Genomic DNA, 17,541 nt, shown 5'->3' on the forward strand with positions numbered 1-17,541 from the left:
CTCTAAAGGGCTTTTAAAGGTAAGAGCTTTGAGAGACATTTTATTAATGAGATAAGCTGCAGTTAAAACTACATCTCCCAATGGATTTTTGGAAGATTCATGAGGACTTTGGTTCAAACCATAATAAGATTTTTTTCAAACGCTAAACTTTTCCATACTCCTCTTGAACAACAATTATATACTTCTTCTTGGAGATCATCATGAAGCAATGTAGTCTTGATATCCTTTTTGGAAGATTCATGAGGACTTTGGTTCAAACCATAAAAAGATTTTTTTCAAACGCTAAACTTTTCCATACTCCTCTTGAACAACAAATCCAGGTGGTTGCTCCATAAATACTTCTTCTTGGAGATCATCATGGAGCAATGTAGTCTTGATATCCTTTTTGGAAGATTCATGAGGACTTTGCTTCAAACCATAAAAAGGATTTTTTTCAAACGCCAAACTTTTCCATACTCCTCTTGAACAACAAATCCAGGTGGTTGCTCCATATATATTTCTTCTTGGAGATCATCATGAAGCAATGTAGTCCTGATATCCAGATGATGTAAGGACCAACGCTGAAAGGCAGCTATGGATGTGAATAGCTGAACATAAATTAATTTAGCCACAAGAGAGAAAGTGTGAATAATCTTCTCTATAAGTTTGCGCACATTCTTAGCTATAAGCCTAGCTTTGAGGCGAGCCATAGAACAATTTGGATTGACTTTGATTGTAAAAACCTATTTGCATTCCATAGTTAATCTATTAGGTGCCATGTATGATTATCATCTAGAGCTTTTATCTTCTCAAGCATTGCAGTATGCCAACTAGAATGAGATAGAGCTTCTTTGACTGTCTTAGGTATAGAAATAGAGTCTAAGGAAACATTCAAAGAACCAGTCAAGGGAGACAAGTGATTATATGAAACAAAATTGGCCATAGAATAAGTAGACTTACATTGATGTTTATCTTTTCGAAGGCTAATCGGTAGGTTAAGGCACTCGATAGTGGATCCAATAGTAAAAAAGACTAGTGAAAGACATATATGATCAATTGTATCTTTTTTGAGTAAACTTGAACAATTGGCGGTCGGTTTGGAGTGAAGGCGGAATATTGGTAGAATCATCATCTGAATATGTAGAAGAAGAGATGCAATAAGTAGACTTACATTGGCGTTTACCTTTCTGAAGGCTAATGGGGAGGTCATGGTCACTCAATAGTAGATTCAATAGCGAAGAAGACTCTAGTGGAACATGAATCCTTGGTCGTATCTCTTCTAGAGTAAACTTGAACAATTGGTGGTCAGTTTGGAGCTAAAGGCGTGACATAGGTAGAATTATCATCTTTATATAGGCTACCATTCTAAGTGGAAATACAATCAATCTCCTAAAGTCAATCTTAGAATCAGATTCCTAACATTATGTCTCTAATTATGCTATGTAATTAGGAGGATTCAAACTTTGTAAAGATCAATTCAATTGGAATAGAATAAAAAATTCCTCCCAAAATTCTTCATGATATTAGAGCTTTTCTCCTGATTTTAGGGTTTAAATTCATTTTTTCTCTTAGCCTTTTTTTTTATCTCACCGTCGCGACCAGCAAGGTTGCCGGACCGTCACTGGCCAGCCATCCAATTCCGACACCGGAAAGCCACGCACCTTCACAAGATTCTGCATTTTTCCCACGCGCCGACGCGTGTGATGTTTTCTGGTGGTCTTTTTTGACGGCAATCCTTTTCGGTAGACTCGCCTTCAAGTTGCGCTTCTAACCTGTGTGGACCCGTGACTTTTTTGCCGTGAATAGTAATTCTTTCTTCAGTAACATTATTTTTTCACTGTTTTTGATAGAAAAGGCGGTTTTTTCTTGAAATAGCAATGACTTGTGTGGGTAATGTAAGGAATTTTGATAATGCTTTTGTTTCGTCTCTTGATTCTGCTCCATAGATTATTCATTTTGGTGCAAATAGACGTATGACAGGCTCCTCTAAAGGCTTTCTTAATTATCTTCCATGTCTACAAAAAGACACCGTCAGAATCACAAATGGTTCTTCCACTCCTATATCTGGAACTGGTTCTATTATTTATACTCCAAATATCAAGCTATCCTCTGTTCTTCATGTTCCTTGTTTCCCTGTTAATCTTTTATCTGTTAGTTCTCTCACCAAAGCACTTAACTGTGGAATTGAATTTTTTCCTGATCATTGTGTAATTCAGGACCTTCAAACTAGAAAGAGGATTGGTAATGGTAGACTGCACGATAACTTATATATGTTGGAAGGGAATCTGAGTTTGAATTCACCTTGGGCTATTTTTGAAAGAATTCAGGATGTCAATAAGGAAATCATGCAGTGGCATCGATGGTTAGGACACCCACCATTCTTTGTTTTAGAGAAGCTTTATCCTGATTTATTTTCTAAGGCTCTATGTGATTCTTTAGTTTGTGATACTTGTGAGTATGCTAAGTATAGAAGAATCTCTTATCGCTCCAATAACAATAGGAGTATGATCCCTTTTGTGACCATCCATTCTGATGTTTGGAGACTTGCTCAAATGGTCTAAATATTTGGTAATCATTGGTTTATTACTTTTATTGATTGTTGCACTCGCATGACTTGGTTTATTTGATAAAGGCAAAGAGTGATGTGATTTTTTGCTTTCAATCTTTTCAAAAGATGATTTGTACTCAATTTGATGTCAAGATATAAGTTTTGAGAATTGATAACGGTACAACGTACATGGATGGCCGTTTTTCTGCTTATTTGGAGTCTAATGGGATAATGCATCAAACTAGTTATCCTTATACTAGTGTCCAAAACGGTGTTGTTGAAAGAAAAAATAGACACCTGTTGGAAGTAGCTCGATCTCTCTTTTCACCATGAACCTTCCAAAAATCTATTGGAGAGATGCAGTCTTAGTCGCAGCTTATCTCATTAATAGAATGCCTCTTAAAGTTCTTGCCTTTAAAAACTCTTTAGAGGTACTACAAGGGAAAAATGCTTATATTGTTCCACCAAAGATATTTGGATGTATGTGTTTTGTTCATACTAGAACAGGTGAGAAGCTCGATCCGAGGGCTATTAAATGTGTGTTTGTTGGGTACTCTCCCACACAGAAGGGTTATAAGTGTTAAAACCCTCCATCTAGAAAATACTTTGTCAGTATGAATGTTACATTTAGATGGATGTTACATTTAGAGAGATTGAATCTTGCTTCAGTACTATCCCATCACCTCTTCAGGGGGAGGACAATGAGAGAGAAGAGATGATTCCTAGTCCTATAACTTCAGAACATTTAACTCTAGAGGAGACTACTATACAGGGGGAGACTATTGGTGATTAGGAGACTGTTATAACGGGGAGACTATTAGTGATTGACTTGAGCGTTTGGATAAATCAGATTTAAGGAGATATTCAAGAAGAGACAAAACAGAAGCAGAAAAAGCCATTGTGTAGCCTACTCAGTGTTATGAATCTTCCTCTTCTCCATCTAGTGAGTCATCTCTAAACCTTGATCCCTTGATGATCTAAATAAACCAATTGCTCAAAGAAAAGGAGTTAGATCTTGCACAAAGCACTCTATTTCTAGTTTTCACTCTTATGATTCTTTGTCTTCATTCTATAAAGTCTTTGTCTTGTCTATTTCCTCTGTGTCTATTCCACAGGATTGGAAGGAAGCTTTTGCAGATCCTAAATGGAAGGGAGCAATGATTGAAGAGATGAAAACACTGGCAAAAAATGAGACTTGGGAGCTTGTCACTCTCCCACCTAGAAAGAAATTTGTTGGTTGTAAATGGGTGTTCATTGTGAAATACAAAGCAGATGGATCAATTGAAATATTCAAGGCTAGACTAGTGGCCAAGAGATACATTCAAACCTATAGAGTGGATTACCAGGAGATATTTGCTCCTGTTGCCAAAATGAACTCAATCAGAGTATTGCTATCTTGCGTTGTCAACCTTGACTGGGATCTACAACAATTTGATGTGAAAAATGCATTCCTCCATGCAGACTTGGAGGAGAAAGCGTATATAAAAATCTCTCTTGGATTTGCTAATGAAAAAATACAAGGTGTGCAGGCTAAAGAAGGCTTTGTATGGGTTGAAGTAGCCATCCAGAGCTTGGTTTGATCGAATCAGTAGAGCTATGATTTTTTTTTGGCTTTCAACATAGTAATGCGGACTATACTTTATTTATCAGACATCACAGGGGTAAAATTACTCTTAGTTTATATTGATGACATAGTAATGACAGGGGATGACATAGTAATGACAGGGGATGACTCGATTGAAAAAGCTTTTGGTTCAGGAGTTCGAAATTAAAGATCTAGGAAACCTGTAATATTTTCTAGGAATCGAGGTTGCGAGGTCAAAGAAAGGAATCTTTATTTATTCGAAAAAATATATTATGGATCTTTTAGAAGAAACTGGCATGTTGGGTTGCAAACCAGCAGAAACTCCCATTGAGAGCAATCACAAACTACAAGCAGGGATTGGTGAATCAGTGGATATGGGCAGATATCAGAGGTTGGTAGGCAGACTGATTTATCTTTTCCATACTCGACCAGACATAGCATAGTAGTCAGCTTAATCGATTAGTTTATACATGATCCTCGTGAGTCTCACATGCAAGCTGTTTTTCACATTTTGCGATACTTGAAGTCTGCTCCTGAAAAAGGTCTTCTATTCTCTAAACACGATCATCTTTGCATAAATTCATTCATACATTCATTCACAGATGCAGATTGGGCTGAATTCCTTGATGATAGAAGGTCGACTAGTGGGTACTGTATACTTGTGGGAGGAAACCTTGTCACTTTGAGAAGCAAAAAATAAAGTATTGTTGCTCGATCAAGTGCTGAGGCAGAATATAGAGCGATGACGCAAGGTGTTTGTGAACTCCTATGGTTGCAGAGATTGTTGGAGGAATTGAAATTATTGGAGAGAGACAAACTCGTCTTATACTGCGACAACAAAGTTGCTATCAGTATAGCTCACAATCCGGTTCAACGTGATCGAACGAAGCACATAGAGATTGATCGACACTTCATTAAAGAGAAGTTAATAAATGGTGCCTTGAGGTTAGATCATGTGACTTCCATGTGTGTATCAAAGGACTAAGCAACAAGACGTATCATATCTTGGTTTGTAAGTTGGGCATGTGTGATATCTATGCACCAACTTGAGGGGGAATGTTGACCAACATAGAAGGTTTCTAATTAGGAGGATTCAAATCTTTGGATCCTAATCAGCCTTGATTTAAGGGATTTTATTCTTATTATAAATATTTCTAATTTAGGTCGATTCTTTATATATAAATACTCAAACCTTGTTAAGATCAATTCAATTGGAATAGAATAAAAAATTCCTCCCAAAATTCTTCAACATATCATAACAAATTGCGAGTGGTCGGGATATTGTATTCACTAGTAGTAATAATCTTTTTCATCACAAGATCTTAGAAAATACAATGATCAGGGAAAAATAAGATACAACAACTTAGATCTTTGGTAAATTTGTTCACAAAAATTAAATTGAAGGCAAGATTGAATAGACTTAGCATGGATGATAGAGTGATGGAAGAAGTAGGCTTAACAGTCTTGGAATACTCAACATTATATTGCAACCTTTTAGCTATGTGAAAGTGCTTTATGAGATTGAAAATTAGAGAATGTATGAGCATTATCTATCATGTGGTCCATAGCACCCGAATGAATGACCCATTTAATTGAAGAGGAAATGAGGCATGTTCTACTTGTATCAGCAATAGTAGTGACTGAAGTGTACCCTTTCAGTAGTGATTGATATTGAGCATATTCATCAGCTGAGATCATGACAATGTTCCCAGAATAGTTGCTAGATGCAACAATATTATCAGTTGGAGTCTTCTGATTTTTATTTTGCAACTTCTTAAAATATCTCTTTTTATTTTGCAATTTATTATGATCTCGGGTTATGAATCACGTCACGAGACGATTGATAATAAGAAGGAGCTCTTAACACCTTAGACTCATTAATGAGATAGTCTTAAATATGAAATATGTTTGTTATTAATCTGCTTGTTTTATTGAATAAAATAAACCTCTTATATAGTAGAGGTTCATACAATGATTCTACTTCTAATTAAAGTAGAAGTTCAATTCAAGAAATTATTAGATAAGAAACTACCAAGATAAGATAATAGAAATCTAATAACAAACTACTAAGATAAGATAATAGAGGTAAGAAACTGCTAGATGAATGCAATCTGTTTGTTGCAGATAAACTATAATCTGCTATAACTAATAGAGTTATTCAATATTTGGACTCTATTGAATAAATGATATAATTTTGGAACTGAACTTTGCACAATCCTTGAGTTAAGCCAAATATAATTGTGGATAAGGATTCTTTAGTCCATTAATGGAGTTGGATATTGTTTCTTAGAATAGAAGTAATATTTCTTTAGTGGTGATGTAATTCATAAAAAAGTTAGTCAAGGCAATCATTTATTCCCAGTTGTTAGAGCATTGCAAATGGCTTTTCATGGTCATAAGATGGCTTAAGTGCTCCGTATTAGTGACTAGGAAGAGATAAATGCTAAGGATTAGATGTGCATCTTTATGATGATATTGGTCACCTTTTACATGGTGGATATTTGTGTCCATTAAGAAATACATCCCAAGTGAGTTATGTGCGAAGGAAAATAATTTACTGGCCAATATTGCTTATTAGGCTTCTAATGGAATTATTATAAAGATTTATATTGGGGCAACCTTTTTAAGAAGCTTTATCTTGGAACCCTAAATATTGTTGCTGTTTGTGATTCTTTTGATATTCCAACTAAAGGATTCCCTATTTGCATTGCTTTGATGATTCCACTTTCCTTCTCCTTGTGACATTGCTGTCATATTATCAACACAATCTAGGTCACAAAAAACCTGGTTAAAGAATTACTTTGGTTTTATATTCCAGCATAAAAAAAGGAAAAATTGCTGAAGTTGATGCTCGATAGTGCAATCCTTTACATATTTCTTTGCCCTAAATCTTGTGATTTTCTTATGCAATTGCTGAAATTGATGCTCTATAGTACAATCCTCTACATATTTCTTTGCCCTAAATCTTGTGATTTTCTAATGCGCAATATTTCAGTATCATATCACAGAATGTTGTGTTTCTGCATTGGTTATTCCACAAAGAAACAAAATTCAAGAAATATGTGTAATTTAAATGGTTTTGCACCAGCAGCGCCTAAGAATATTGTGTTTCTGCCTTCGTTATTCTACTCTCATGAATTGCTAAATTAGCATGCTGATTCTAGTTCTTGAGAAGCCTGCTTGTGCCATAAGCATGGTGTTCCTTCCAGTTCCAAGTAACATATGTTGAGTTCAAATAGAGAGCTCCTAAGAATTGCTAAATATTAGGCGCAACAAATAGCAAACCCACAAAATGTTTATATACATTATTTAAGGAAACTTAACTTGGCTGGTGTTTCCAATTCTTCATCATAGTACCACGCATTATTGTACGTCCAGTGAAGATAGTGTTAGCTTGACAGTGGTAGAGAAGTGAATTTCATTGTTACTATGGAGTGTCGATTTGCTTTCCATCTTTTCAGTCGGATTTTGCTGTAAGAAGTCTCTGAGAGCTAGAAATTCAACTTGAGTTCTTTCAGTGCAAACATTGACTAGCATTTTTCATAAATTTTTATGCTGCATGATGAGAAGTGGTTCTGTTTGGTTTTTCTCTACTAGGAGCTTCAAAAACTCAATGGATAATTGAAACTAATTCTAGTAAATTTTTGTTTGAGTTGAAGCTCTAATAGGATGTTTATCAGTATTTCATGCTCAACCTAAATAGGTGTTCATTTCTCTAATTATATAACGTAAAGTATTTTTTTTCTTTCTTTATTATACAATTTTGTTAAGAGGCCTTCCTTAAGATGTATCATACTTAGATTTCATCTTTTTCAATATGAGCTACCTTTTTGGATTGCTAATGTGAGTTTTTACTTGGAAGTATTCTGTATGGTACTTCCCTGTTTTGCTATTTCTTTTCCCAATCAATGAAGTTAACAGTTACTGTGTTTTTATTTTTATTTTTACATTTTGGCAGTCACAGCTGTAGCAAACGGTCTTGAAGCTTGGAAGCTTCTAGAAGCTCTAACCAATCATATTGATCTGGTTTTAACCGAGGTAGTCATGCCTCGTTTATCAGGCATTGGCCTTTTATGCAAGATTATGAACCACAAAACTTGCAAGAATGTTCCTGTGATTAGTGAGTATATTTCCTCTATTTTATGTTTCGTCCATTTGAAAACTAACACTTTTTACCACATTCTTCTTAACAAATTGATACTTTTAACTGCTACACCTGGTGAGTTTTATGTGCAGTGATGTCATCTCATGATTCCATGAATATAGTCTTTAAGTGTTTGTCAAAGGGTGCAGTTGACTTTTTAGTGAAGCCTATTCGAAAGAATGAGCTTAAAAACCTTTGGCAGCACGTTTGGAGAAAATGCCACAGCGTGAGTTGCTATAGTTATCCCACTCTATGTATGAAACTTTGTTGGGGACCAATTTTGCACTCTGAACTGCAGATCTGTTCTCTTTGTATATGTATGGAAATGTCAATATGTGGAGCAATTCTAACTGAAATATGGCGTCGAGTTCCCTTCCCTTTTTCTTTTAATTACTTGCACTGTGAGCTAAATTTCAACTGTTGCCATTTCAGAAGCTTTATACCATTGTTTTCTTTGCTTATGCTTCCATTATTCATTTACTACTCATGGATATAGGATCAAATAAAAGTGCAAAAGTTTGCTATTCTGTTTTGGATTCACTATTCATCCTTTCATCAGTCTAGTGGTAGTGGGAGTGAAAGCGGTGTATGGACTCAAAAACCCATGAAGTCAAAAAGTGCAGAGTCAGACAACAACACTGGCAGCAATGATGAGGATGATATTGGAAACACCGGTTTGAACGCGAGAGATGGAAGTGGCACTCAGGTATTACTTATGAACAATCATGCAGATAGTTTGATCTTTGAGTTTCATTCATTTGATTTCAATACTTGTGAACACTCTTGCAAGTATTTTGATCTTTTAGTTGCTTCAATGTGACTAAACTATTTTATGCAGTAGCTCACCCGCGCAGTACCTTGGTCCTGCAGTTTATTTATGGAAGTAGCACCCGTGCAATTATTGCTTATGAACAAGCTTGCAATTAGTTTGATCTTTCAATTTCTGTTTCTCGTGATTTTCATGTATGTTATGTTAAACTTTATTCATGTACTTAGTTGTTAATTATCCTCATACACCACCCAACGCACAAATATAAGCAAAAACCATAAAGGAGAGCAAAAAAGTTCATGCTTTCTAGTCTCCAGGCCAAACACTTAAAAAAGACACCCCCTAAAAGCTCTCAAGGCATAAACTTATATTGAGAAACTAAGAATACTATTTCTCCCGCGAAAACTAGAAGTAACTTATGGTGCAAAAAAAAAAAGAGAGAATTCGAAAAACCTTTTAACATTTTAATACTCAAATGCTTTTCAGTATAATCCAACAAAAGACAATAACTAGATAATGCTTAGGCCTTTTTCCTATGATACACCAATAATTATGTTGAAAAATAATAATTTATTCCTTATACTACTATAAGTGAAAAGTGTAAGATTTTGAAGTATTGGTGAAGTTTTTGGTGAATTTCTTAGTGTATTCTTATATTTTTCTCTTGATCTTTCCAAAATTGCTAATTTATATGACTATTTATTCACAAAAGGATTACAACCAAAAAAGGGAACAAATAATTCTAAGATCAATTCCCACAATTAAGGATCCTTAATGTATGCCTAGAATCAACAATCAAATTAGCATGTAATCAACACAAGGATAAGCCAACACTCCCCCAAGTTGGTGAATAGATGTCGCACATGTCCAACTTGCAAATCAAAGTATAGTAGGTCCTATTGTTAAGTCATTTAGTAAACACATTAGCTAGTTGCCCGTTATAAGTCACATGAACTAAGCTCAAGACATTGTTTGTTATTTTCTCTTTACTGAAGTGTCAATCAATTTTAATGTGCGTCTTTCAGTCATGTTGAACTAGATTTTGTATTATACTGATGGCGGCTTTATTGTCACAATGCAAAATTATCTTGTCCTTCTCGAACAATTTCAGTTCCTATAATAACCTTTGCAACTTCAAAAGTTAACACATAACTTGGGCCACCACTCTATATTCAGTTTCAACATGCGATCGAGCAACACCACTTCTCCAAGTGATAACATTTCCTTCCACAATTGTGCACACACCATAACTTTGCTGGCAAGAAGAATTTAAGACCACCCCGCTAATTCAATAACTGATATATCCAAACTACCTCACATATTGATTGATCATAGATCTAGACCGAGAAACCATATTTTACTTCTTACTTTGCCATGACACAAGATTTACCCAAACAAAAATGCAATACTGTGTAGTAGATCTTTTATTAGCTTTTGATCATGCCCAATTTGCATCGAAAAAATACTCAAAATTACAATGTCCATGGTTCGAGTATAATAACCTTGTCCTGGAGCTCCCTTTAAATAGCATGAGATCTTTTCTAGTGCTGCCTAGTGATTAAATGTTGGAGAAAACATGAATTGACTCACAATACAATTTGTTAAATTTTGGGCCAGGCCTAACTCACCCCAAAAGCTAGTTCAAGGGGGAGGAGTGCGTATGGCCCATATAAGGGGCATATTACCCCTTTCCACAACCGATGTGGAATTCAACACACCTCCCTCACGCCCAGAATTTTTACTGGTGCGTGACACATTTATGGGAGGCCCAACATCGGATGATGGGGAGGCTCTAATACCACGTGTCACAGGCGCTCTTGAGCATTGCGCCTATGCGGCACTTGGACAGGCCCCAACGAGGTTACAACCTGCCAAGTTCAGTCTATCGAGGAGTCTTGCCACGCTAACTGGTTTCGCCCTGCCTTGGGCTCATCAGGGGAGCGACTCTAGCCCCCGACCAGGGTGTGCAGGAATGGTGATCCCACACACAACGGCCCTTCGAGCAACTCCCCACCCAATCTTCATGGCAACATCTTTCCCAGCATGGTATTGCACATCCCCAGAACAGGCCTAACTCACCCCAAAAGCTAGCTCAAGGGGGAGGAGTGTCTATGGCCCATATAAGGGGCACATTACCCCTTTCCACAACTGATGTGGGATTCAACATAAACATTGTATGCAATGTCAGGACAAGTCTCTGCAAGATAATTCAACTTCCCAATAAGTCTTTTGTACCTTTTAGGAGCTTCAAACAGTTCACTATCTCAAAATGGTGTTACCAAAAGAAAAAAAATCGGCAACTTCTTGAGGTAGCTTGAGCTTTTCTGTTTCAAATGAAAGTTCCAAAGAATTATGGGCTAATGCTATTTCTACATCTTGTTTCTTAATTATCGGATGTTATCTTTTGTTCTTCATAGTGATAAACATTATTCTGTCTTATTTCCGCCCAAATCATTATTCATTGCGAACCTCGTATGTTTAGTTGTACTTGCTTTATGCGAGATGTTCGTCTATAGATCACTATATTAGATCCCAAATATCTTAAATGTGCCTTCCTTGGTTATTCTAGACTTCAAAAAGGCTACATATGTTTCTCTTCAGTCCTTAATTGTTATTTTTTGTCTGTCAATGTACATTCTTTGAGTATACTTTTTTTCTTTATGTCTCCCATTTATGAAAATCAGGGGCAAAAAGATTATTTATTAGTATATTCTGTTAAACAAGTGTCTATACCTCAAACTTCTACAAGCCTGTTTGTTCCAACGACTATTCGTCCTTCCATTATTCATATTTATTCTAGGAGATTGGAGACTATTGCTCAAGCCAACTACCAACAACTTCTTCGTTGGAAGATCCAATTGGACTCAAATTTCGATTATCAGTCTGCCTACTAATCTCTTATATCTGCCATCCACTAATTCACTTATCCCTATTTGTAGCTTGTGATTGCTCTCAATGAAAGTTTTTGCTGGTTTGCAATCTAAGGTACTAGTTTCTTCCAAAAAATCCATAATGTATTTCCTCTGAGAAATAAAGGAGGACCCATCTTTGATCTGGCAACCTGAATTCCTAGGAAATATTGAAGTTTTTCTAGATTCTTAATTCGAACTCCTGAGCCAAAAGCTTTTTTCTATCATCAACATAGACTATGAGAAGAGTAATTTTACTGTTATGATATCTAATAAATAGAGTACGGTCAGCATTGTTCTGTTGGTAGGCAAAAAAAATCATAGGTCTGCTAAATCTGTCAAATTAAGTTTTGGGTAACTGCTTCAACCCATACAAAGCTTTCTTTAACCCGTATACCCTTGTGTTTTCTCATCTGCAAATCCATGAGGGATTTCCATGTATACTTCCTTCTCTAAGTCTCTGTGGAGTATTGCATTTTTACATTAATTGTTGTAGGTCCCAGCCAAGATTGGCAGCGTACGATAGCAGAATTTTGTGCCATTATCAGTTCTCAAAACTTTTATCTTAGCATCGAATTGAGTATAAATCATCTTGTGAAAAGATTAAAAGCAAGAAACTACATTACTCTTTGCCTTTATCAAATAAATTTAAGTTATATGAGTGCAACAATCAATAAAAGTAACAAAATAACGATTACCAAATAGTGAGACTATTTGAATAGGTCCCCAAACGTTAGAGTGGATAGTCACAAAAGGAATTGTACTCCTATTGTTACTTGAGGGACGAGGCTCTTGTATGCTTAGCATACTCACAAGCATCACAAACTAAAGAACCACATTAAGGCTTAGAAAATAAATCAGGATAAAGTTTCTCTAAAACAAAGAAGGATGGGTATCCTAACTGTCAATGCCACAATATCATTCCCTGATTGAGAATTCAAACCTAGATTCCTTTTTAACATATATAAGTCGTCGTACCGTCTACCATAGTCAATACACTTGCCAGTTTGAAGGTCTTAAATAACACAATGGTCTCAAATTTACGGTTAAGAGCTTTGGTAAGAGCATTGACAAATAAAAGATTAATAGAGAAATGAGGAATATGGAGAACATATGATAATTTAATATTGTAAGTAAAAACAATCGATCCAGTTCCAGACACAGAAATGAAAGAGCCATTGGCTATTCTGACTGTGTCCTTTTGTAGACACGGAAGGTAATTAAGGAAGCTTTTCGAAGAGTTTGTCATGTGTCTATTTGCACTAGAATTAATAATTCATGGAGCAATATTGAGAGACAAAGAGAAAGCACTGTCACAAGCACATTTACCTCCATTGGTCATTTTCTTGTATGCCATATGAGGTAAAAGACAATAAAGCAAGCACTACAATGGGAAGGAGGCTGCCCAACAACAAAAAAATACCCAATCAACACTCAACTCAGCAAGAACCTAGCTGAATAGGCCGGAAACAGAAGACCGGAAGACAAATCCTGTTGGAAACAGCATCACGCGCTGGCAGTAGGTGGCATGTGACACACACACCGCCGGCAGAATGGCACCAGCTTCTGGGTAACGGTCAGCAAGGAGGCGGCGAGTCTTCTGGAGGTGGAGGTGGCAGTGTCGAAGAAAAATAAGCCCAGGTAGGAGAGTACCAAATTTGGTTGCCTAGGGTTTTGATGATCCAAAATTGAATTGTAACCCTAAATCACGATGAAGAATTTTGGGAGGAATTTTTAGTTCTATTTCAATTGAATTGATTTTTACAAGGTTTGAGTATTTATACACACAAAATCAATCTATTTTTAGGAATATTTATTATAAATATAAAATCTCTATAATCAAGCCTAATTAGGATCCCAAATATCTAAATTCTCCTAATCAGGAACTTCTATATTGGTCAACACTAAATAAGTTAACAATTTCATATATTCCCATTTGGGGATATTATATATTCCCATTTAGTGGGAGAATCCCTTAATTTATAGTATCATGCCATATATATTATGGATCTTCTATTATAAATATGGAAGTTTATGTTATATAGCACTTTGAGGTTTTATGTCCTTTGATGTAAACTCTCATAGCTAAACCGCACAAATCTTTTTTATTATGTATTTTTTCTCTTCTAATTTAACTTTAACACGTAAATACAATGCCTGTTGTGCTATATTTATGTATGTTTGTTAGTATTAGATAGAATCAACAAATGCCTGGATGGTAGTGTCATGCTTAAATTTTATGTTGCTATGATATTGTTAAATGAGAGGTAGCCAACTATAATCTTATAGGATGAGCAACTTTTTGTGTATATATTGATCCATTAACGCATCATGCATCTGTGTCTGCAAGTGCAAGCATATGTGCATACTTGGCAGTAAAGAAATATAATTGACAGATTTCTACACCAAAGTTGGATCCTATAGTGAGGCCATGAAATTTCTGCATGATTATTTTTTATCTTTACAGATCTCTTGGACAAAAAGACCCGTAGAAGTTGACAGCCCAAAACCAATGTCTCCATGGGACCAGGTGGCTGCCCCGCCTGATAGCACTTGTGCCAAAGTTCTACACTCAAGGCCTGAAGCATTTGGCAACAACTGGGTGCCTGCGACCATGACAGAGTGTGAAGGGCAGGATGATGATCATGGTATGCATGGTTAGCTTGCAGAAATTGTTAACGGCTTTCACTTTTTTGAAATTATTCTGCAATCCATTCAGGCAATGTTGTTATAGGCAAGGACTTGGACATTGGAGTACCTAGAATTCCAAATTTGCAGATTGAGCATTCAAGTGGAAAAGAAGTGGCTTTTGTACCGGGTAATAACGGAGAGAAACTTCCTCAAATGAACTCAAAGAACAATGTTGAGCAAATAGATAAAGCACAACTAGAGACTATCAACAGTGACAAACCCAAGGGGGATTCGGGAAACCGAGCTACTGATGGTATGGGTGTCATCACTGACAGTAATGATCCTCAAACAGGAAGTACGGTGTTTAACATCCCAAACAGTAGCTCTAAGGTGTCCAATCAAAAAGATAAGGTTGTCGATGAAAATAATGTGATCCCATCTCTCGAGCTTAGTTTGAAGAGGCTTAGAGATTTTGGAGATACCGGGACCAGTGCTCATGATCGAAATGTTCTTAGACATTCAGACCTCTCAGCATTCTCAAGGTATGTTTTTTATATTCTGATTGCTTCACCATTAGACCTTTTCAACATAACCAAAATTTTACAGCCAGAATATCGTCATTGTCATGTAGGTATAATGCTGTTTCAACTGCTAATCAGGCTCCAACAGGGAATGCGGGCAGCTGTTCTCCACTTAATAATAGTTCAGAGGCATTAAAAACAGGCTCGACGCAAAATTTTCAATCCAACTCAAATAGTAACCCTCCCAAGCAGCATTCCAATGGCACTAGTAACAACAATGACATGGGTTCCATTACCAATAATGCATTCACCAAACCAGCAGCATCCAATGATAAGCCTGCACCCAAATCCACTATTAAAGATCCACATCCCTCTTCTGCTTTCCAGGCAGTGCAGAATGGCCATATGCTTGTCCCTCAACCTACAATGCAGGGTAAGGTAGATGATGCATTTTCTAACACCAGTTTCACTCAAGCAAGAGACACGAACCACCAGGTTCAATTGGAACACCACCATCATCATTACCATTACCATCACCACCATCACCATGTTCGTAACACACAGCAGCAGCAGCAGCAGCAGCAGCAGCAGCAGCAGCAGCAGCAGCTTACCACCCATGATGATTCATCATTGAAGGCTATGGCAGCCACAGCTACCCAGTGTGGGTCCTCTAACATGTTGAACAAACCCATAGGCAGTGTTGGAAATTACAGTTTGAATGGGAGTGCATCAGGAAGTGACCATGGAAGCAATGGACTGAATGGAAGCAGTATTGCTCTAAATCCCAGGGGAACAAACATAGAAAGAGATAATGTGGCAGCTGGAAAACTCAGAGCAGGAAGTGGAATTGGGAGCATAATTAAAATTGATCAAAACCGTTCTGCACAAAGAGAGGCTGCTTTGGACAAATTTCGCCAGAAGAGAAAACAGAGATGCTTTGATAAGAAGGTAAATAAAATTGCATTAAAATAATCAAGTACAAAAAAACTTAGAAAGTTCGCTTCTATGCTTTGCTTTAAAGGAAGTACGATTACTTTGTTTCATGAATAGATAAAACTCAAACTTTAGGAAATTTATACATCTTATCTCACAATTATATGTGAAGCGGTGCTATTTTTTGTAAAGCAATTACTTCACAAGAAAATGTTAGATTGGCAGAAACATGGAAGACACCGACGCTTTTTATAAATACAACATAACCAATTTTAACAAAACAGTAGTTTATGATGAATTTAGAGAATTTCTGAGTATATGTTTGTATTTCTCTCTTAATCTTTTTACATGCCTATTTATACGCAAAGGATTACAACTAAAAAGAAAACAAATAATTATAAAGATAATTAAAGATTCTAATTTGTGTCTAGAATCAATAATCAAATCAAATCACTAGAAATCAACACATAAGTCAACATTGTCTCTCAAGTTGGTGCATAGATGTCGCACATACCCAACTTGCAAGTCAGATTGTGATAGGTCATATTGTTAAGTCCTTTAGTAAACACATCCGCAAGCTGTCCTGTAGAAGTCATATGAACTAAGCTCAAGACACCATCTGTTAATTTTTATTTAATGAAATGCCGATCAATCTCAATGTGTTTCGTTCGGTCATGTTGGAGTGAATTTTTATTGTCACAATACAAAGTTATCTTGTCCCTTTCGAGCAATCTCAACTCTTCCAATAATTTCTACAAACAGAAAAGTTCACACACTCCTTGGGTTATTGCTCTGTGTTCTGTTTCAGCACTTGATCGAACAACACCACTTTGTTTTTTTGCTTTTCCAAGTGATGAGATTCCCTCTCATAATTGTGCAGTAGGAGGAGGTTGATCTCCTGTCATTAAGAGATTCTGTCCAATCTATATCTGTAAAAGTTTTAACTCGAAGATGATCATATTTGGAGTAAAGAAGTCATTTCCCTGGTGCACACTTTAGGTATCTCAAGATGGAAAAGACAGCCTGCATATAGTCTCGCGAGGGTTATGCATGAGTTGGCTGACTAAGCTAACAGCATAGACTATATCCGGTCGAGTGTGTGAGAAATAAATCTACCTCCCTATCAATCTCTAATATCCACCAACTCATCAGTTTCTGCTTGCATCTTGTGATTACTTTTAATGGGAGATTCTGCTGGTTTACTCCCCAACATACCAATTTCTTCTAAAAGATCCAAAATGTACTTTCTTTGGGAAATAAAAATTTATTTTTTCTGATCTGACCACCTCAATACCTAGAAAATATTAAAGCTTTCTTAGATATTTGATTTTAAATTTTTTGAGCCAACAACTTTTTTAGTTGAGTTATTTCCTCTTTGTTATCATCTGTTACCACTATATCATCAACATACACAATAAGAAGGGTGATCTTACTCTAATGATGTTTAACAAAAAGAGTATGATCAACATTGCTCTATTAAACCTGTCAAACCAAACTTTAGGAAATTGCTTTACCCTTATAA

At 36.3% G+C, this 17,541-nt stretch overlaps 1 protein-coding gene across 4 annotated transcripts in view; it reads left to right on the forward strand.

Moving 5' to 3' along the window:
• Positions 1-17,541, forward strand: part of LOC110618481 (two-component response regulator-like PRR37) — a 47,984-nt gene that overhangs the window by 21,340 nt on the left and 9,103 nt on the right. For 3 of the 4 annotated variants that reach the window (XM_021761619.2, XM_021761618.2, XM_043958356.1), the window contains 6 exons: positions 8,071-8,232; positions 8,349-8,482; positions 8,816-8,962; positions 14,402-14,582; positions 14,654-15,107; positions 15,197-16,034. In XM_021761619.2, coding sequence (XP_021617311.1) covers positions 8,071-8,232; positions 8,349-8,482; positions 8,816-8,962; positions 14,402-14,582; positions 14,654-15,107; positions 15,197-16,034 — 1,916 coding nt within the window. The remainder of the gene's footprint in view (positions 1-8,070; positions 8,233-8,348; positions 8,483-8,815; positions 8,963-14,401; positions 14,583-14,653; positions 15,108-15,196; positions 16,035-17,541) is intronic. The other variant, XM_021761620.2, reaches the window with a different exon arrangement.

Source organism: Manihot esculenta, chromosome 7 (assembly GCF_001659605.2).
Source record: "Manihot esculenta cultivar AM560-2 chromosome 7, M.esculenta_v8, whole genome shotgun sequence".
NCBI lineage: Eukaryota > Viridiplantae > Streptophyta > Magnoliopsida > Malpighiales > Euphorbiaceae > Manihot > Manihot esculenta.